The sequence below is a fragment of the Sus scrofa genome, chromosome 6 (assembly GCF_054392235.1).
Source record: "Sus scrofa isolate SSC_HxYL_T2T_F1_AM1 chromosome 6, Sscrofa_HxYL_maternal_Yorkshire_Landrace_v2.0, whole genome shotgun sequence".
Classification (NCBI taxonomy): domain Eukaryota; kingdom Metazoa; phylum Chordata; class Mammalia; order Artiodactyla; family Suidae; genus Sus; species Sus scrofa.
Window position 1 is genome coordinate 99,844,233 of NC_139388.1, and position 20,339 is coordinate 99,864,571.

Sequence of the window (20,339 nt, forward strand, 5' to 3'; positions counted from 1 at the left end):
ACCAACCCTATCCTGTGCCTGATTTTCCTGTGCTAGACCCAAGGTCTGTGCTGACTAGACTAGACTCCTAATCCCAGTATAAAAGTTCTCTCATAAAAGGATACAGCAGAGAGATCCCAAGTTGTGGCACAGCGGAAACGAATCCGACTAGGAACCATGAGGTCACGGGTTTGATCCCTGGCCCCGTTCAGTGGGTTAAGGATCTGGCATTGCCGTGAGCTGTAGTGTAGGTCACAGAGGCAGCTCGGATCTCTGTGGCTGTGGTGTAGGTTGGCAGCTGCAGCTCCAATTAGATCCCTGGCCTGGGAACCTCCATACACAAAGGGTGTGGCCCTAAAAAGCAAAAAGAATACAATGCAACAGTCCTGCAAGCCTCGTTAACCTAAAGTAGTCTGCTTATGACCCATCAGGAAAGGATAAGCTATACAGAACTTTGACTCTATTTATATCCAAAAATTACTTCAGTGAAAACTGAAACATTAAGAAAACTGGTCAGAATAAAACAGAGGCAATTTTATGGAGATTTTTTTTCTTTATTAAACTTAAGACTTGGGTACATCAAATAAAACCAATTTGGGGGAGAAAAGACCAAAACCCACAATAGAAAAAAAAAGTTAACACTGTCTGGGCCATACCAGAACCCAGAGAATATAGTCTTTTAATTGAAAAGTTCTAGGTGCTTCATAATTGACCTTTTGATACAAAATGACCTATTAAATTTGCAATTTGTGGTTCTTGGTACTGAGGTCCATAGGACAAGCTAAGAAGTCTTCAAACCTTGAGCTGAACTCCATGAGGGTTTATTTGGCTTTTGAATCCTAAAAAGAAAAGCATCAGAACAATAAATACATTAAAAAAAAAAAAAAAGAGAGAACCTCAGAGACTGAATTCTCTGGTTGATAAAATTACTGTAGAGCAAGGTTTCTCAGCCTTGGTGTCTACTGTGGGGGCTTGTCCTGCATTGTAGGAGGTTTAGCAGCTTCCCTGGCTTCTACCCAACTAGACAGCAGTAACACAATCCTAGTTTTGACAAGCAAAAATGTCTCCAGATGCTATCAAATGCCCTCTGAGGAGGAGCTGGGGTTAAGAACTAGTGCCCCTGAGGCTACTGTATGTAGAGCCCCACCACCAACTCCTCCTGGCCACCCATGCTTAAACTCCAAATGACAAGGCTTGGGCCCTTAACAAGCGCCATGCCCATGCCAAGTCAAGCCCTACCAACCCATCAGCTCTGGCCCTACCATACGCTCACCCTTTTGCCCCTGTTCACTTGTTCTCTCCTTCCTCTATGCAATTACCCACCAGTCCTTGTCAGAGGTCCCAGTCCCAGTTAAGCTTCACTGCCCTGAGTCCCTAGCCCCCAATCTACAAGTTGATGGGAACACACACTGCAAGCCAGGTATGTCTACTTCTCACTCTGAAACCCAGGCCTGTGCCCAGTGGGTTGCCGGAGCTAAGCAGCAGACGCACACACAACCGACCTCACCGAGCTTAAGCCAAACCAGGGAGATGCTCATAGATGTGAGGCCATGAGGTCAGGTTATGGCAGTGCCTCGTATATCCATCATTATTTCACACCTACAAGGTGATTCTTGAGAAAGATCTAACCAGGGGCTCTTTCTGGAGAAAACTGTTGTTTGCTTCTTCTAATTTACAACCTGTACTGTTTTCTCTACATTAATTCATCCAGATGACAGAAAGCTCTACCCTAATTATCAGATTTAGGGACAGGAACATGGCTCTACACATACACTGCCCCTAACCTTTTAGGAAGATATTCATGAGTCAAAACCATTGCATAAAACAGAAATAGCCAAACATACGGTTTGTCCTTGTCTAAGAGGTAGCAGCAGCAACAGCGCCCACCTTCTGGGCAGCTTCTTTCTTGGCATGATGAGCCTGTAGGACCGCTACAGCTTCATCCACCTGTGAGAGATCTCCAGGTGGTCAGTGACATCTGAGGAGAGCCCCTCCGTCCCTCCCTGGTGCCCAGGCCTAGCGGGGGCTTCTGGTGTGAACTGCTTTCTCACATGCCCACAGCACAGCAACCCTTGGATTGCAGACGAGGCACAAGGAAGAGGTCATGGGGGCAGAAGACCCCCCCACACACATCCTGAGCCAAGTGAGCCGAAGTGACAGGGTCGGAGAACCAGCTCACCTTGGAGCGGAGAGACTCGGGGGACTCCAGCATGTGCAGCAGCTCTGAGTTGTCAATCTCCAGCAGCATCCCCGTAATCTTCCCAGCCAGGTTTGAGTGCATGGTCTGGATGAGTGGGAACAAACGTTCACCTGTGGGAAGGTACTCCATTAAAAACCCAGTAGAGCCTGGATGCTGTTGTTCAGGTCAGTAACAGGCTCTGGCCCCCTCTTCTGCAAGCACTCACCCAGCATCTGCTTCTGTTCCTGGGGGGGTGCTGCGGCCAGCATGGATGCGGTCAGTGGCTCCTGCCCCTGCACATGGACTGCAGGCTGGGGTGCCTGGAACCAGGAGAGGCAGTAGGTTAGCACCAGAGAAAGGACAGTGACAGTGGTCGTGAGCCCAACCATTCAACATATGAAAGTCTACTGAGTGAAAGGAGTAGTTGTCCTTGCTGTCCAGGAACTGATTTCAGTCTCGGGGGCTTGAAGGGGAAGAATAGAGCAGTGTAAGCGTAACAACATAACCAACCACAATTAAAATGGCATGCTATTCTAAGGGAAGGGAAACGAGTAAGAAAATAAACCTATGGTGCTGGGCAGTCATCTACCAATGATTTTAATTTTCTCAAGGTTACAATGATCATAATTCACCCATAGCTACCCAAGGCTTTGAGGCCTTGTTAATGAAATGCTGTGAACATTTATATGTGCAGCCCTTTCCTGCAAGTTTTTTATTTTTGGTCTCTTGAGGGCCACACCCAAGGCATACAGAGGTTCCCAGGCTAGGGGTCTAACTGGAGCTACAGCTGCTGGCCTACTCCATAGCCACAGTAACGCCAGATCCAAGCCTCGTCTGTGACCTACAACACAGCTCATGCCAACACCAGATCCTTAACCCACTGAGCGAGGCCAGGGATCAAACCCAAAACCTCACGGGTCCTAGCTGGATTCATTTCCGCTGTGCCATGATGGGAACTCCCTTTCCCAAAAATGAGTTTCCTTTTGGGTATATTCCAAGTAGAGACTGAGTCGAAGAATGTAAATAGCAAAATGCTTATAATTATATCCCGTGTCGCCTTTACTGCCCCAAATGCTTGAGGACCGTCCACATGTAATGTCAATATCAGTCCTACAAGTAGGGTCCCTGCAGGCAAAAAATTATTTCTTGGAGTTCCCGCTGTGGGGCAGTGGGTTAAAGGATCCTATGTTGCCACAGTGTGGCTCAGATTCGATCCCTGGCCCAGGAACTTCCACATGCCACAGGTGCAGCCATTAAAAAAGAAAAAAACAAAAAACAAAAAAAAAAACCCACCAACTTCATATAGTGCCAAGTTCTGAGGAATTTCCAACTTATAACACCAAGCAGAAGGAAGCAAGGCCCAGCACGGCTCCTCCAAGCAAACTGCAGAGTCCTGCCACAAGCTCATTGCTTGGCCTGCCTGAGGTGCACACAACTCTAGGATAGCAGTTCCAGCTTTGAAAAGCTGAGATCTGGGTCCAGTTCTCCCAGCCCAACCTAATAATACCTCTGAAGCCGAACCTTTCATCTGCAAGATGTCCTTTCCCACCCAATCACCTTGCAGAGCAGCTAAGGATCATCAATTCAGCCAATGGATGTGAAAGTGAAATAACTGGACGCTCAAAGAGCTGAGTGGGAGTTCCCGTCGTCGCACAGTGGTTAACGATTCCGACTAAGAACCATGAGGTTGCAGATTTGATCCCTGGCCTTGCTCAGTGGGTTAAGGATCCGGTGTTGCCGTGAGCTGTGGTGTAGGTTACAGACATGGCTCAGATCCCGCATTGCTATGGCTGTGGCGTAGGCCAGTGGCTATAGCTCGGATTAGAGCCCTAGCCTGGGAACCTCCATACGCCGCAGGAGCGGCCCAAGAAATGGCAAAGAGGAAAAAAAAAAAAAAAAAAAAAAAAAGAGCTGAGTGAGCCCATGCATGTGGGAGGAAGGAGAGCAGGAGCACGCTGTCTCCTGTGGGGCATTGCTGAGTCAACTGTTATCAGGAAGAACACTTGCAAGCCCTGTATCTCCCACTAGAACCCCACCCCCTCCAAAGGCAGGCTTGCCACACAGGAGGCTCCACCACAGAGCAGGCGCCTAATGCCTGTTGAGGAAATCCAAGCAAGGCAGCGTTTACGTCATGCAGAAAGGCGGGGGGCGGGGGGTGCTCACCTGCAGAGGCTGGATGGCAGGGTGAGGGCTGCGGACACTGGACGCGTATTTGTAAGGTGCAACAGCCCGAGGAGCAGCGGTAGCAACAGCAGCACGAGGCGCTAAGTTCTGCACAGCTGTGGGAACACCTTAGGAAAAGAACAGTAAAATTAAAGCCCATCAGTCTGGGCAAAGACCCGTCAAATCCCATCTTTCCCCATTCTGTGTGCATCCAATACCACCTCCAGACTGGCAGCTGTCAGTCAGCCCTTGCTGGGCGGCACCAGCCCCACCAAAGTCCATAGCCAAGCGGTCCGGGCACTCAGACCCTACAACAGACCAGCAAATGCACATCAGTGTTGGCGACAGATGTCCAACTGGCCACGTCCCACGGAAGGAGCAATTCCAAAGCATGTTCACACAACACACAACACACACGGGGCCATTACTGCTATTTACGAAGAGGAGCCAACAGATAACATACAACTCTTTCCACCTCTTGGAATACAAGACATTCTGCAAAAGTTCCCTGACTCTCCCAACCCTACCTAAAGAACAGGCTGCCTTTGCAGTCATTCAGCTAACAAATTCCTACAATTAACCTTTTTCACAAGTCACCGATGAGGCAAAAATCCTAAACGGAAACCAACCATTTGGAACTCATATTTGTTTCTCTGCTCCTTAAGTACCTCCCTAAGCACACAGCTAAGATTATAGAACCAGGACCGGACAACACGATGAGCCCAACGAACTGACCAACCCTGGGCTGAGCCTAGTGGTCCTGACTCCCTCCTCCCCGGGCCACGCTTCAAGGCCAGTTTGCTCACCGACTCTCTGAGCGGTAGTAGGGAGGCCGCGAGAGGCCGGAGCATTACCAGTTGGAGCCAGATGGCGAAGAGCTGGACGAGGCCCAGACTGGCGTATAGCACTTGGCATTCCTTGGAAGCCTAGTGAAGAGACAAAAACTGCATGTCACTGATGAGCGGCGTGGACCTGACCCTAGGCTGTGCCTCAGAGGGGGCGGGAAGGTAGGCAGGGAGACCAGGACAGCTACACCCTGGGTGCTCAGATCACTGCTCCCCACCACCTACCTTGAGGTCTCCCACCTTGCTGCCAGCGTGGATTAGGCCTCATCTGTGCTAACTGGTTAGGTGTGTAATATGGAGGTCTTCCCTGAGCCTGAAAGAAAGAGCACCCAAGCCCTTGTATTTAAGGACCTGAAGCCACACTGGAGAATTATCTCATCTCAGCCCACTACCAGGCCCTGGGCTAGTTATTCAGGACAGAGGCTCTCGACTCAGAAGCTTGGGGGAGGGACAGTCAGCTAATAGGGATTCTTTTACTCTATCCCTGACACTGTTTGTGTGCCACTCTAAGCCCTTCCTTGTTTTACTTGCAGGATCTTTACTCTGATATTCTAGAACGCCAATGTCCTAAAACCCCTCTCCCTCACCACTCTGGACTATAGGAGCAGCTGTCAGCAGGCAGGGTCCAAAGGGACACAAGCGTACAGCAGACCCACCTGTGGAACTGCTGGCACAAAGTAGCCCCCTGCCGCAGGCTGGAACTGATTTAGGATGGCATTGGCGGGGAGCGCTCTCATCCCGGCCACCCGCTGCATGTACTGGTTGGTCAGGTGAGCCTTTCTCTCTTCCTTTCTCTGGGCCAGGGCAACATAGAGCGGCTTGGAGCCCACGATGCGTCCATTCATCTCAGTGACTGCTTTGGTTGCCTCTTCAGGGGATGAGAAGCAAACAAAGCCAAACCCTTTGCTTCTCCCATCCTCCAGCATCACCTACAAAATAAGACCAGTCACTTAGGACAAAGGCGTCCATGTGTTAAAACTGGGTTCCACCGCAATAGTTACCAAGTCCAGGTAAGGGCTTCTCAGCCCAGTCCCACAAGGGACCCCAGACTAACTGAATCACAACCTCTAAAAGGAGGACCTAAGTGTTTTTCTTTTTAGATTCCCCAGGTGACTCTATGGCTAATGGTTGAACCAGCAACCCAAAGATGTTTCCTGATACCTAAAAGTATAGCTATCTCTGGGAACTAAGAGATCCAGACAGTCGTGTTAAGCAATTTACTTGTAGAACTCATCCATTCAAGACTTTGGCGAACAAAACTTTAATAGCTCTTAGCAAGGTTAGGACATGCTTTTGAAATACCACAATTGGGCAGGAGTTAGGAAACCAATGACTGCCACCATTACTTCAACAGGAACAACACAGAACCACCACCAGACAGGCAGCTAGATTCTAATCCTGCTCCAGAATCTCTACCTTAAGAGAAGTCACTGGCTTGCCCTCTGAGCATCAATGTCCAGGATATACTTCAAGGCAAACAGCTACAAAACCACATGTCTACGGGTTCAGATAGTCTCCTACATACAAAGTCATCCACAGGAGGCTTTTTCCTCACCTGAAAAGGTCATTTCTTGCTTTCCCTGGCCTACCAGCACTGGTAGCAATATGACCATGTGTGTCTGGCACCATCCCATCTGTGTCTTAGCTCACTGCCTGGAGAGCCTCCTGACGTGAAGGATTTCGGAGTAAAGATGTGTATTAACCCAACAATTATCTACCATTGAGGTGGATCAGTAAGGTGTGTGAAAGTAATGTGACACCATGATCCTAAAAGTGGTGCCTGGAAAACCTCAAGATATGGTTCTCTTGCTCTTTTTTGGCCAATGCTGTCTTGCCTCCTGTCCTGGTCAGCTAGGCGAGACTATCATTCCTTGCACTGCTGGAGACTCAAGGGGGTGATAAGAAGAAGGGAGGGGGTGAGGAACTGAGGAAATTTCTGATGGCAGCTCTGGCCAACACCCTGCTGCAGCTGATAATGCTCCCAGGTTAAGGGCCAAGCAAGATAGGGCCATCAAGCCTCCACTGGCCCACCAGGCCTCCTTTCTCACTCATTGCCCTAAGAGCTCTCTGTGACACGTGCCACACCTCTGAGGAGCAGGAATAGCGTCTGCATCAGCTATGACCCAAAATATTCAGATGCTGTCAGTTCCCACCACACACACAAAGCACTAAGGACGCACGGCGGCCTGCTCAAGGAGAAAACGCTTCATCTTCAAAAGATGGTTCATACTCACTCACCCGGCTAACTCAGTTGATATGATTATCAAAAAAAATCAAGTAGACAATGCACACTGCAAAACATGGAAAAACAAACTTTCCCCTCCCCTCTCCTCCTTTATGAGACCAGACAGGAAGTTCCCAACCTCTGCTCCAAAATCCTCAAAATACCTCCACTCAAAGAAGTGTGGCAGAGGTGTAGAGACAGGTCCCAAGACAAACAGGAAACAACCCGTCTGGATTTCCTCTGCTCATACTGTGGCACCATCTGTCCCCACACCAGCACGAAGCAGCAAAGAATGGGAAAGATTCAGGTGCTCTGGGAAACACTGAGTCCGATTCATCTCCAACCCTGCCCCCATCAGTGCTTGGGAGACAGTGAAATGCTAACCTAATAAAATGTCATTTCTCCAGAGTATATGCTCAGATGAGTAACTGGAAAAGCCAGGAGAAATTTGCTAGATTAATGTAGTAGCTAATCTCAGAAACGGACAAAATTTAGATTATGGAGCTCCTGTTGTGGCTCAGCAGAAACGAACCCAACTGGTATCCATGAGGACGGCGGGTTCAATTCCTGGCCTCGCTCAGTAGGTTAAGGATGGGGCATTGCTGTGAGCTGCGGTGTAGGTCGCAGATGCAGTTTGGATCTGGTGTGGCTGTGGTGTAGGTCTGCAGCTACAGCTCCAATTCTCAAACTTCCACATGCCGCGAGTGCGGCCTTAAAAAAAAAAAAATTTTAGATCCTACTCCTTAGATGAAACAAATGCAATAAACCTCTAAAATAGATTACAACGTCTGCTTCAACCCCAAAATCTCAGTATAAAATACCTTAGCACTGGTGATTGATCCAAAAGGAGAAAACTCTTTCCTTAACTTCTCATCATCAATGGTGTCATCCAAGTTCTTAATGTAGAGATTCACCCCCTGAAGCAAAAAGATCACGGTTAATTGCACTTCTATACCTCATACATTCCTGAAGACGATGATTCTCCAACTATGATCCCCAGACATGCAGTGGTACCTTTGGGTACCTGTTAGAAATATAAATTCTCAAGCCAGAACCTGCATCTAATGAATCAGAAATTTTGGGGCCCAGCAATCTGTTTTAACAAGTCCTGCAGGGGAGTCTGATGCAGTATGAAGCTGAGAAACTACTACCTTAAGACTATCAGGACCATCGATGTAGTCTCAGCATTCCTCACAGCTGCCCTGGCTGACCACTGACCCAGCAGGGCCTCCTTATCACCATTCCAAACAAAGCAGTATCATTTAAGAAAAAAGGAACCCACAGGACTAAGAACAACAGACTGGGAGTTCCCACTGTGGCACAGCAAGTTAAGGATCCATACTGTCTCTGCAGCAGCTCGGGTTCAATCTCTGCAGTGGCTTGGTGGGTTAAAGATCTGGTGCTGCCACAGCTGTGGCCTAATCGAAGCTTCAGGTCAGATTCAATCCCTGGCCCATTTCCACATGCTGCAGGTGTGGCCAAAAAAACCCCAGGAGTTTCCACTGTGGCTCAGTGGGTTAAGAATCTGACTAGTATCCATGAGTTCGATCCCTGGCCCCAATCAATGCGTTAAGGATATGGCATTTTCATGGCTGTGGCATAGGCAGGCAGCTACAGCTCCTATTCGACCCCTAGCTCAGGAACTTCCATGTGCCCTAAGTGCGGCCCTAAAAACAAAAAGCGCCAAAAGAACAGACTAAGGCTTCCAGAATAGAGTCCCTAAAATGAAAAAACCTCCCTTGTCCTTGTTCTAGAATTGCTGCTGTATCTGGTACATATATCCTTTAAGCCTGACAATCTTGGGAGAAATGAGGAAGAGCAGACTCAAGGTCCTCAAAGAGGAAGAAGCCTGCTAAACTAAGCCTGTTTTTGCCAACATCTCATGGTACGTGGCCTGCTGGCGGGCTGGGCCAAGAAAACCTCTCACCTGATAGCGACTAATTCTCTCCTGTTTCAGCTGTTCAAATTTCCGCTTTAACTCAGCCTGCCGTTCCACTTTCTTCTGTGCACGGCCGACAAAAATGACCTTCCCACTGATTTCTTTTCCATTCATCTCTTCCACAGCCTAAAGAGGAAACACATGTCTTTAAATCAAGGTGCGGAGGCAGGGGCCTTGCTCTGGAGGTCTGATTAAGTCCCACTGAATATTCTGAGAGAAGGAAATCATCCCTATAGGGCTAAAAACTAATCTTATCCCGTCTCTGAAGTCAGCTAAGCCAACCCAAATTTCCTCATCAGTAAAATGGGGTTGGTATTTAAATGGACTACTGGTCCAGATGTGAGTAAAAGAATAGTCCAGGTGTATAAACACAAGCATAGCAGACATGAGCCTAGGTTGATCATCTGGCTGTCACGAAATTTCTCAGGTTCTCTTGTGGGTACTGAATCATCTATGCTGAAGGCCTAGCACAATGCTTAACCCATAAGTGGATGCTGTTCTGTTATCGAATCAGCAACTCCAGGCCCTTGGTTCCCTCACCTATGACCAAATGCCTGCCCTATTCTTTCAACAGCCTGGCTAACAGGCATATACCAAGTACCCTGAAAATACTTGTATTAACATGCAAAATCCCTCAGGAAGACAATCCCAGGGCACACTGTACATTACCACTAGGGACTCAAACAATTCAGCTCCACTTTACTATTCAATTCAGCTCCACTCTACTATGTGCTAGCAAGGCCCTGCCCACACACTGGGGCCACTCCCTACAAATTTTTCCCAACCCTTGTGGTACTCTCACCTTATTGGCATCCTCGTGTTTTTCGTAACTCACAAAGCCAAAGCCTTTGGATTTCCCACTGGGATCTCTCATCACCTTGACACTTAAGGTCTTACCTATTACCAAAGGACAGAACTATTAGTAACAGAATCTCTACCACAGCTCAAGGAAAGTAGGCTTCTCTAGGAGCCCACCTGAAGCACCCTCCTGCTGAACTGAGATGGACTCAAAGAAAGAGGCACCTTTGAGTGCATGCCTGAATTTCTAATTCTGATCAAGCTGCTGAGAGGGCCTTGGGGATAAGACGAGGTAGGATGAAGCCAAGAGCCGAAGCCTGGAGTCTATTCCTATCTACCCTGTGGCCTTTGTCATGCAAGGCATTTTACTTCTGCCTCTAGGCGCCCCCATCTCTTAAGTAAATAAAAACAGACAAATTCCAGGTCTACTGGACTATGAAAAGAGACACATAGGGCAAAAGACCTCAACTTACCAAACTGGCTGAAGAGCTCTTTCAGATTCTCATCATCCACCTCTTCTCCAAAGTTTTTGATATAAACATTGGTGAATTCCTTGGCTTTGGCTCCAAGCTCAGCTTCTCGCTCTTTTCGAGACTTGAATCTACCCACAAACCTAAAAAGAAACCATGGAAACAGTCATCACCCAGAGGAAAAGAACTTGATTTCCAGGGGCCCAAGGCAACGCAGGTTAAAGGCTGACAGGAGAGGTTAAAACACACATGTCCCCATCCAACCACCAAGAGCAAGCTCAGAGATGCCCCAACTCCCCAGCAGAAAAAGAAAAGAGGCAGGACTGTCCTGCGAGGGCCAGCCCCAGGGCCCCCAGCTCAGACCAGGGCTCCTCCTACCACATCACACTGCCTTCGTGAAGAAACCTGATGACCATGTTTTTAAAACGTTCATTTCTGTGCATCTATGTAAATGCATAGAAAAGGTCTGGAAGGATACAAACCAAACTGTTAACACTGTTAAGCCTAGGAGTGAGGTTGCTGGAGTGAGCCAAGAGGGAGCCTTTGTTTTTTCACTTAATTCATTTTGGTGCTGTTTACACTTAGCAGGAAAAGGTATCCACACATTAAGAATCTTTAGATTTCTTCCTAGTGATACCTTTAGAAGACCTAACTACCAGATACATACATATCATCAATACAACCCATCCGTTCAATATCAAAGGACAGAAATGACTTTGTCATAGCCAGGATTTGTTTTTATTGTCCCTTCTCCTCTCCCTGCATGGCTTAACTAAGACCCCATCTCTCCGTCCTGCAACCACACCAAATCAACAAGGTCTGTTATGAATAGGGTTCTGCAACCAGATGGGATTTTCCATTATAACCAAATTAAGCAGTACTGTGGAGCCAGCCTTGTATTTGAAGGCCACTGAGTCATAAGTTAGCCAAGTGGAGGGGACAATTTGGCATCAATCCCTGGCAAGTGACCCCATGGACAGACCTGAGTCAGAGGAAGGCCAAGGTCACACGACTAGTATAAAGCTCCTGGTCAGTCCAGGGCCCTCTCCACTCTGCCGCTGGCCAAGACCCCCACTTAAGTGGTCTTAGAGCTGCCTTCCAGCCAGCCCCAGATGCTCACAAAACCCAAAGACAGATGCTTTTAAGGGAGAGGCGGCAGGCCGGCCATGGCTTGGGCAGGAAGCCCACCTTGGCGAGTCAAAGGGCTGCCACAGCTCGGGCAGGGAGACTCACCAGCCCTGGAGTGGAGAGGTAGGAGCAGGCCACTCTTGGGCCGAGAGAACCAGTAGCCGCCTTGTGTGTGCCAGTTAATACCGAGGTGGGGCCACGGCTGGCTCATGCGATGGCTGTTGCTCCGGACTGGGACACTCACACTTTGCGGTCATTGAGGAGCATGCCGTTCATCTTCTCGATGGCCTTGTCGGCAGCCTCTTGGGTCTCGAAGTGGACAAAGGCATAACCCTTAGAGCCGTTCTCATCACACACCACCTGTCAAAGACAAGGCGGGCCATTCAGCACCACTGTTCAGCCCCAGAAACTTGAGAGCTGTGTGGGCTTGTGCTCAGGACCTATGAGAAGCCTCTAACCCATCCACGGTCAAAAGGCAGGAGACTACAGTGGGTACCTAGTCATGTTCCACTTACAAATGGCAGCCACTATGAGGCTGCTTCTATTCCAAATGTCTTCTTTTTTTCATTAAAAAACTATTTTGCTATCTGGGGGTCAAGGACACCGGGCTACAGAAAGACAAACCATTTCCTAAGCCCACAATAGAATTATAATCCAGTGTGGAGTCAGACATGTAAACCACCACCACACAAGCTGTACAAAATGCTCCACGTAAACAGGTGCAAGGAGAAGAAAGAGTGCATGCTTCTAAAATGACTAAGTACAGCTTCCTGGAGACCAGAGGCATTGCTCTGATACTTTGCCCCCCCACCCCCGCCCCCCCAGCTCACACTTTGCGGTCAACCTTTTGATGCCTTCCAAAGTTAGGAAACAGGAAGGATATTTCAGGCAGAGGGAAGAATAAACAAAGACACGAAGCACCTGCTAGTTTATGCTGGGCTATGGCACGAGATTATCTTAAGGGAACTTTTAGACTTCAGAGTCATTTCCCGCATTAAAAAAAAAATTATCACACCCTGTTGCCTAGTTCCAAGGCAGTTCCCCATTTGGTATGTGTTTCTTTCTTTTTTTGCTTTTCAGGGCCACACCAAAGCACATGGAGGGTTCCCAGGTTAAGGGTCTAATCGGAGCTACAACTGCTGGCCTATGCCACAGCCACAGCCACAGCCACACAGGATCCGCACTGCGTTTGTGACCTACACCACAGCTCACAGCAACGCAGGATCCTGAACCCACTGAGCAAGGCCAGGGAGCAAACCCGCATCCTCATGGATCCCAGCTGGGTTCGTTAACCACTGAGCCATGAAGGGAACTCCTGGTATGTGTTTTCATGATTCAGTAATTATTCTGTTGAAATCTTTCAATCATTGTTTACCTTGCAGGACAGAATGTTTCCAAAAGCAGAAAAAGTATCATAAAGTGCCTTGTTATCTATTGATTTGTCCAGGTTCTTGATGAAGACATTTCCCACGCCAGATTTCCTCAAAGAGGGATCCCTCTGAGACCACATGATACGGATTGGCTTTCCCTTAATCACATCAAAGTTCATGGTATCCAAGGCCCGCTCAGCTACAAGAGAAACACAACTCGGTCAAGGATATAAAATGTTACCACCTGTAGGTGACATCCCAGGAACAGGTAACTCCAGAACTTTTCAAGGTAAGCACTCTGATAAAGGGCAATTCTGTTAAAATGAAACGACATCAGACTCCTCTAGCCTGGGAATCTAGGTAATCATCCTCCTTCACGGCATTAGTCCCAACCCCTCTTGGGTCTGCATCCTTGTTGCTAGGGTTAGGCAAGATAATCTAAATGGGTTTATGGGCGTTCTCGTGTGGCTCAGCAGAAACAAATAGGATTAGGAACCATGAGGTTGCAGGTTCAATCCCTGGCCTCACTCAGTGTGTTAAAGATCCCAGTATTGCTGTGAGCTGTGGTGTAGGTCACATACGCGGCTCAGATCCCCCAAGGCTGTGGCTGTGGTGTAGGCCAGCAGCTGTAGCTCTGATTTGACCCCTAGCCTGGGAATCTCCATATGCCTCAGGTACGGGCCTAAAAAAGAGAAAATGGGTTTATGACACCAGGATCAAATAAGACCTCACATTTGACTAAGCTTTATCAGTTATAAAAGACTTTGCAGCCTACTTCCCACCAGGCTGCAGGTAGAACAGGTAATATGTCCATCTTACAAAATGGATAAACTTATCTTTGGAATGGCTGCACAGTATAGTTAACTGCTGATTAAGAAATTAATAGCAAGACTTCCCATCATGGCCTAGCGGTTAATGAACCCGACTAGCATCCATGAGGACATGGGTTCAATTCCTGGCCTCACTCAGTGGGTTAAGTATCCGGCATTACCGTGAGTTTCTGTGTAGGTTGCAGACACAGAGTGGATCCCGAGTTGCTGTGGCTTTGGTGTAGGCTGGCAGCTGTAGCTCCAATTCGACCCCTAGCCTGGGATCTTCCATATGCTGCGGGTGTGGCCCTAAAAAGATTAAAAAAAAAAAAAAAAAACCCAAAACAAAAAAACTAATGGCAGACTTTCTGATTATTTTTCAGTAAGGTATTGCATCAGCATTATCAACTAGCTGTCACTTAGTTTACAAGCCGTCTTATCAATTGGGGAAAACATACGGTCTCTCGGAATTCAGCCCAGTTCCTTGTATTTTCAACTTCTGAGAACAGAAGTTGATTCAGACAAAAAAAGTTTCAATCATCAAAATGACATGGAAATGTTCTTTGTATTATGAGGACAAGAAAGAAGAAACTACAACACCTTTCTGCCTAAGTCGGCAGTGCAGGCAGGCCCTGCTCGTAATGGTTTCCACGCTATCTGAAGCCTTAATCTGAGCTCCATGGAATTCCACGACTTTCAAATGCCCTGGTGCCCAACAAAGTGCTTAGGGATGCTCCCCTAGCTTCACAACCAATCCAAACATACACCTTGGAGACCATTTAAAGAACCAGAGGCTACAGTAATCCTCACCAGCCAGCAGAACACTTCTCTAACTGGTAGTAACAAGGACCCAGACCCAGGTTCCCAGACTTACGCATCGGTATCATGGGTATCACTCAGAATCTCCTCCAGGAAGGGAGAGGGGGGTGGGAAGTGTTTCTCCTGCTTCAAGGCACCATTCTCACTTAAAACACAGACACACCTCCCTAATTCTGCCCCTCCAGTCAGCCAGAAGAGTATCTCCTTTTTCACTCTTCCCAACCAGCTTTCCCACTTTCCTCAGGGGGGCTCCTTCAGTGAGAAGAGAGGTCAGGGAAAGTCCGACACAGAAGGGCTCATTTGTGATGACTCTACGAGCCCCAGCCTGGGACCCCAAACTGTTTCATGAATTAGCAGCAAAGGAGCCCATTTCAACCCAGCTCCGGTCTATTTCCAGACAGTGCTGCACAAGGCAAGTCGGCTTAGCCTGACAAATCTGGCTGCACTTATTTATAGCAGGGAGAGGTCCTGCAGAGGTATGTGTTGGCAGACACACTAACCAATGGCTTCTGCTACTATCACCAAGTGACAGGACTTTCGTGCAGAAGATTCAAGGAGGCAGACAACAAGCCAACGTGCCCACTACTCCCCCCTAAAAAGGCTGCTCTCAGGCACCTTCTCTGTGCTGTGGCCAGACACAACTCAGAGCTCACTGAACTGACCCGAGCAGTGCCTGGTGTCTCTTCAACAAGTCCGATTCTCTGGTTTCAACTGCATCTTGGGCAAGTGACATTCTCTGTGCTTCAGGGACAGTGAACAAAGTGGGGACAAAAATAGAGACCTGGAGATCCTCTGCCATAGAATGGCTTATTTCTCCCAGTGATGGTCTCTACAGTTGTTCCCTTTTATTCTGGAGTCACGTGTGGCCCCTGATTGGGTTTCCTCTGGCCTCACTCCCAACAGGCCCGCAGCATACCTCTCCTCTCCGCGCTCCAGGCTCAGGCCCCAATCAGGGCTGGCAGAGAACTGCACCCAGTCCCAGCTCAGCCTCCAACCTTTTGTAGCTCCTTTTCCTCCTCAGAAGTCCTAGTTTCTTCACATGGGATGAAGTAAAAGGGTTATGACAACTTTAAAGGACTATTCACAGGTGAGGCGATAATCCCCACCAAAATAGCAGATTTCCAAACAGAGCTTCGCGGGACTACCTGCACACCTTCTTCCAGAGCCCAGGGCTGGTCCAGGAAAAGAAGTCCTCCACCCCAGTGGCAAAAACACAGCCCAGGGAGCTGGCCTGGCACATGCAGTTCTGGTAGTGCTAGCACAAGTGCCTGCTCAAGTCCAACACACAAAACTGTCCCCCTGCTTCCTACCTGCCCTGAAAGACTGCTTATCAGCACAGAATCGAAGACTCTTAGCCCAGGATAAAGTGAGGGGAGGGGGCAGCAGCTTTGCCACCTCAAATTTTTGAAGGAATTGTGTTTCAATCATCCATCCTGCTCTTTCTGCAGGAGCCCCAGCCAGTGACCAGGCAAGGGTCTCTAACGGAGCAGTCCCCACCACACGCATGGAATGACAGCAACTTCCCTCAGGTCCCCTTTACAACCTCCTTGGGCTCCTACCCCCCCCCCCCCAACTGTAAGCCCAAGGTCACCCAGTTAGCAAGTGGTGGAAACAAGATTGGGATTCATCTGATGCCAGGAATCCGTCTTCTCCACCCCCTGCATCCTGTCCCCCACCATGGCTTCCGTGGCCACGGGCTGTCGCAAAGCCCCCTCCACGGGGGGTGGGGACCTGGATGGAGAAGGACCCCCAGGGTCCCTCCAGAGCCCACGAATTTGTGGCCACAGCTTCTACTCACCGTCAGCCGGCTGCTGGAAGTTGACGTAGGCATAACCCAGGGAGCGGCGGGTGATCATATCGCGGCAGACCCGGATGGACAGCACAGGCCCCGCAGGACTGAACTTTTCGTACAGCATGGCCTCGGTGACGTCCGAGTGCAGGTCACCCACGTACAGGGAGGCCATGGGGTAGCTGCTGGCCGCAGCGTTCATCTCCCCAGCCCCCACCACCCCGAGCCCCGCCAGGAGGACTTCTTAGAGGGCCCGCTCAGGACAAAAGGGGCTCTGCTCCGAGCCGTGGCCCGCGCCGCGGCTCACAGGTGGCAGTGAAGCTCAGGGAAGCTGGAGTGGGCTCCAAGGGCCCAAGAAAGGAGTTCGGGGACGGCCCGGAGACTGCCAAACCGCAGACAAAAGGCTCTCAAAAACAATATGGCCCTCCCTGGGAGTTTGTAATTTTCAGCTGTCCTGGTCCGAAGCTCCCAATTTCAACCCAAGCAAAAAAATTAAAACGGGGAATCCCCTCCAAATTACAAAAATTCTTCTAGAGGCAACCCAATGGTGCCCACAGCGGCCTCCGGGACACACGTTTCTCTATAAATATAGGCCTCCGGCTCCAGGCGGTTTAAGATTACAGCAGCCCGGGGACGAGGGAAACCAAATATTTGTCGGTGCCGACTCGGCAAGCCCCGGGCGGCCGGAGCGCGCAGCCGCCTCCCACGCCGGGCCGGCGAAGGGCAGCGCGGACACGTGGTGCGCGGAGGCCGGGGCGCAGGGGGCGAGGGCGGCGGGCGCGGGGCTGCCACGCGGCGCGGCCGGGCGCGGGCGGAGGCGCGTGGACGCGGGCGCGCGGGCGGCTCACCACCTGACCGACGGACTGGGACCGACGGACGCCCAGGTGCGGCGGCGGGCAGGCCGGAAGCGCGCAAAAGTGACTTCCCCGCGGGTTCTCCGAGGAGGATTCGCTTTTTTTTCTTTCTTTCTTTCCTTTTTCTTTTTTTTTTTTTTTTAAGGTTTTAAAGCGTTTTCGGGTTTTTTTTATCTTTTTCTCTTTTTTTCTTCAGGCTGCTAGGCCCGAAAGCGACGAAGGCTACGGCGACCCGGGGCGGAGAGAGGCGGCTGGGGGAGCCACCGCTCCATTTATACCCGCCCGCCCCGGGCGCTGCTGGTCGAAGGGCGCCTTGCGACCTGGGCGCAGTCGTGCCCGCCCACTCGGCCCGGGGGCCCGAGGCGGGGCGGCCACGCGAGAGCGTCCGGCTCGGCCGCGCGGCGCCACAGCGACCCCTGGCGCGCGGAGGACCGCCCCGCTGGGGCCTCCGCCGGACCCAAGGGTAGCTTTGCCTGCTGCTGGTGGAATCGGTAGAGTGTAAGCCACCCGCCTCTCCGGGACTAGAACACATGGATAGTGTGACCCACTCACATGCATCATGATTATAATCAATGTTTTGCCTAACTGTAAAATAAAGAAGACACAAAATAAATTATAGTCATGTAATAGGTGCTCCGCTATGTAAACAATTGGGCCCAAATCAAGAAGACTTTCTGAAGTTTTTAGAAAACTAGATCCTAAAGATGGAATCATCCCAAATAGGACAGCTACCAATGCAGTAGTAGCTGGTGATGGGATTCCCCAGAAAGATGAACAAATTTTGGGAGAGCTTCAATTAAACAAAATACAGTCATCCTTCTATTTACATGGTAGTGGTATCCCTGGAATTTAGTTCATGTTAAAATATGTTCTGGGGAGTGTCATTGTGGCTCAGTGGTAAGGAACCCCACCAGTATCAATGGGGATTCGGGTTCAGTCCCTGGCCTGCTCAATGAGTTAAGGATCCAACTGTGCTACAAGCTGCTGTCAGATGCAGCTCAGATCCTGTGTTGCTGTGGCTGTGTTATAGGCCGGCAGCTACAACTCCGTTTGGACCACTAGCTCGGGAACTTCCATATGCCACAGGTGTGGCCCTAAAAAGAAAAAAAAAAATGTCCTGGGAAGTTCCCTTATGGTGCAGTAGGTTAAGGATGAGACATTATGGCAGCTGTGGCGCCAATCACAACTGTGGCAGTTTAGATGCCTGGCCTGAGAATGTCCACATGCTGCCAGGGCGTGGCCAAAACAAAAGTTCTGTTTCTCTGTAAAAGTGAGTGAGGATCAGAGTTTCCGTTATGGCTCAGTGGTTAATGAATCTGACTAGGAATCATGAGGTTGAGGGTTCGATCCCTGGCCTTGCTCAGTGGGTTAAGGATCCGGTGTTGCCATGAGCTGTGGTGTAGGTCGCAGACGCAGCTCGGATCCTGTGTTGCTGTGGCTGTGGTATAGGCCGGCAGCTACAGCTCCAATTCGACCCATAGGATGGGAACCTCCATATGCCTCAGGAGTGACTCAAGAAATGGCAAAAAGATAAAAAAGAAAAAAAAAAGGAGTGAGGGTCTAGACTCTAAATTTTAAAAATATTTCTCCTAGAGTTCCCATGCAGCTCAGTGGAAAGGAATCTGACTAGTATCCATGAGGAAGCAGGTTCCATCCCTGACCTCGCTCAGTGGGTTAAGGATCTGGTGTTGCTGTGAGCTGTGGTGTAGGTCACAGGTCACAGACTCCACTCAGATCCCCCGTTGCTGTGGCTGTGGCGTAGGGTGGTAGCTGCAGCTCCAATTTGACTCCTAGCCTGGGAACCTCCATATGCCTCAGATGTGGCCCTAAAAAGACAATAAATAAATAAAGAGAAAAAGATTTCTCCTTTGCTTGAGGATCTTTGGAAGTCACGTGGTACATGGGACCAGTCTACCTCAAGTGGGATTGTCCCCATGTGTTGCAAGATATACAGAGACAGCATAAATGCCAGGAACCACCCTGAGCATCATTGTGACCCAAAACAGAAATTACTAAAAGGCACAGAGATACTCCCATTGAAAACCAATGATTTGGAGTTCCCATCATGGGGCAGCAGAAATGAATTCCACTGTGGAGCCACAGTGGGAACTCTCAGTGGTTGCATAATAAATGGTTAAAAAGGGAAAAACAGGGAGTTCCCATAGTGGCTCAGTGGTTAACGAATCTGACTAGGAACCACAAGGTTGCAGGCTAAATCCCTGGCCTCGCTCAGCGGGTTAAGGATCCGGCATTACTGTAAGCTGTGGTGTAGGCTGGCAGCTGCTCCTCTGATTAGACCCCTAGCCTGGGAACCTCCATATGCCTCGAGTGCGGCCCTAAAAAAAAAGACCGAAAAAAAAAAAAAAAAGAAAGAAAACCACCGATTTGATTAAATGAAGAAATATTACTATTTATATATTTATTCAAAGAGGATTTATCTGGCTCAGTGGGCTGAGGATCCGGTATGTTGTCACTGCTGTGGCTCTGGTTACTACTGTAGCTCAAGTTGGATCCCTGGCCCCAGAATTTCCGCATGCCACAGGTGTGGCCCAGCACCTTCCCCCCCCAACATTCACAAAACAAAACAAAAACAACAACAAAAGAAAGAAATGGTTAATCTAGGCTCACTCTATGTCAACACCAGGTCAAGGTGCTGGGGATACCATGGTGGACAAAGTTGGGGAAGTCCCTCTCTTGTGAAGGTGATAGTCTAGTTAACATATTCAGTCAAGAAACATTTATGGAGCACTCCATTTATAGACAGAACCCCTCCTCCCGGAAGCCTTCCCAGACCACCTAGTGGTTTACAGTAGCCCGACAGTACTGTTCATCTCAGCACACGATCCTGGCTTATCTTCAAGGCTCACTACCTGAGATTATGTCATTCGTATATGTTTGCCTGTTTGGTGTCTGTCTTTTCCCTATGGTAGGTAAACTTCACGAGATCAGGAAGCTGGAGCAGTGCCAATGTGG

The 20,339-nt window shown here is 49.3% G+C and overlaps 1 protein-coding gene and 1 non-coding gene across 23 annotated transcripts; both read right to left on the minus strand.

The window, feature by feature from the left end:
- Positions 1-512: 512 nt before the first annotated feature.
- On the minus strand, positions 513-17,612 carry PABPC4 (poly(A) binding protein cytoplasmic 4). 22 transcript variants are annotated; one of them, XM_013999192.3, is made up of 16 exons: positions 16,522-17,612; positions 13,101-13,294; positions 11,970-12,085; positions 10,601-10,740; positions 10,132-10,226; positions 9,318-9,455; positions 8,212-8,307; positions 5,823-6,095; positions 5,407-5,479; positions 5,176-5,247; positions 4,543-4,629; positions 4,322-4,449; positions 2,385-2,478; positions 2,159-2,289; positions 1,824-1,926; positions 513-818 (listed from the first exon to the last, which is right to left on the minus strand). In XM_013999192.3, exons 1-15 carry the CDS (start codon positions 16,712-16,714, stop codon positions 1,837-1,839), a joined length of 1,920 nt encoding a protein of 639 aa, XP_013854646.1. In that variant the 5' UTR covers positions 16,715-17,612; the 3' UTR covers positions 513-818; positions 1,824-1,836. The 22 variants fall into 22 exon arrangements, 16 of the variants coding, with proteins under 16 accessions (XP_013854646.1, XP_005665308.1, XP_005665307.1 ...); XM_005665251.4 differs by having other exon boundaries at positions 1,867-1,926; positions 5,128-5,247; XM_005665250.4 differs by having other exon boundaries at positions 5,128-5,247.
- LOC146402690 (small nucleolar RNA SNORA55) lies at positions 7,567-7,701 on the minus strand. The gene has a single exon (XR_014808758.1). It is a non-coding gene; the product is annotated as a small nucleolar RNA SNORA55 (small nucleolar RNA).
- Positions 17,613-20,339: the final 2,727 nt, after the last annotated feature.

Excerpts from the sequence above, each read along its gene's own strand:
- PABPC4 (XM_003482030.5), bottom strand. The coding sequence starts at position 16,714 with ATGAACGCTGCGGCCAGCAGCTACCCCATGGCCTCCCTGTACGTGGGT. Across the intron at positions 9,456-10,131 it reads AACACGAGGATGCCAATAAG|GCTGTGGAAGAGATGAATGG; the intron begins GTGAGAGTACCA and ends TTTCCTCTTTAG. Across the intron at positions 4,450-4,542 it reads TGACAGCTGCCAGTCTGGAG|GTGTTCCCACAGCTGTGCAG; the intron begins GTGGTATTGGAT and ends TCTTTTCCTAAG.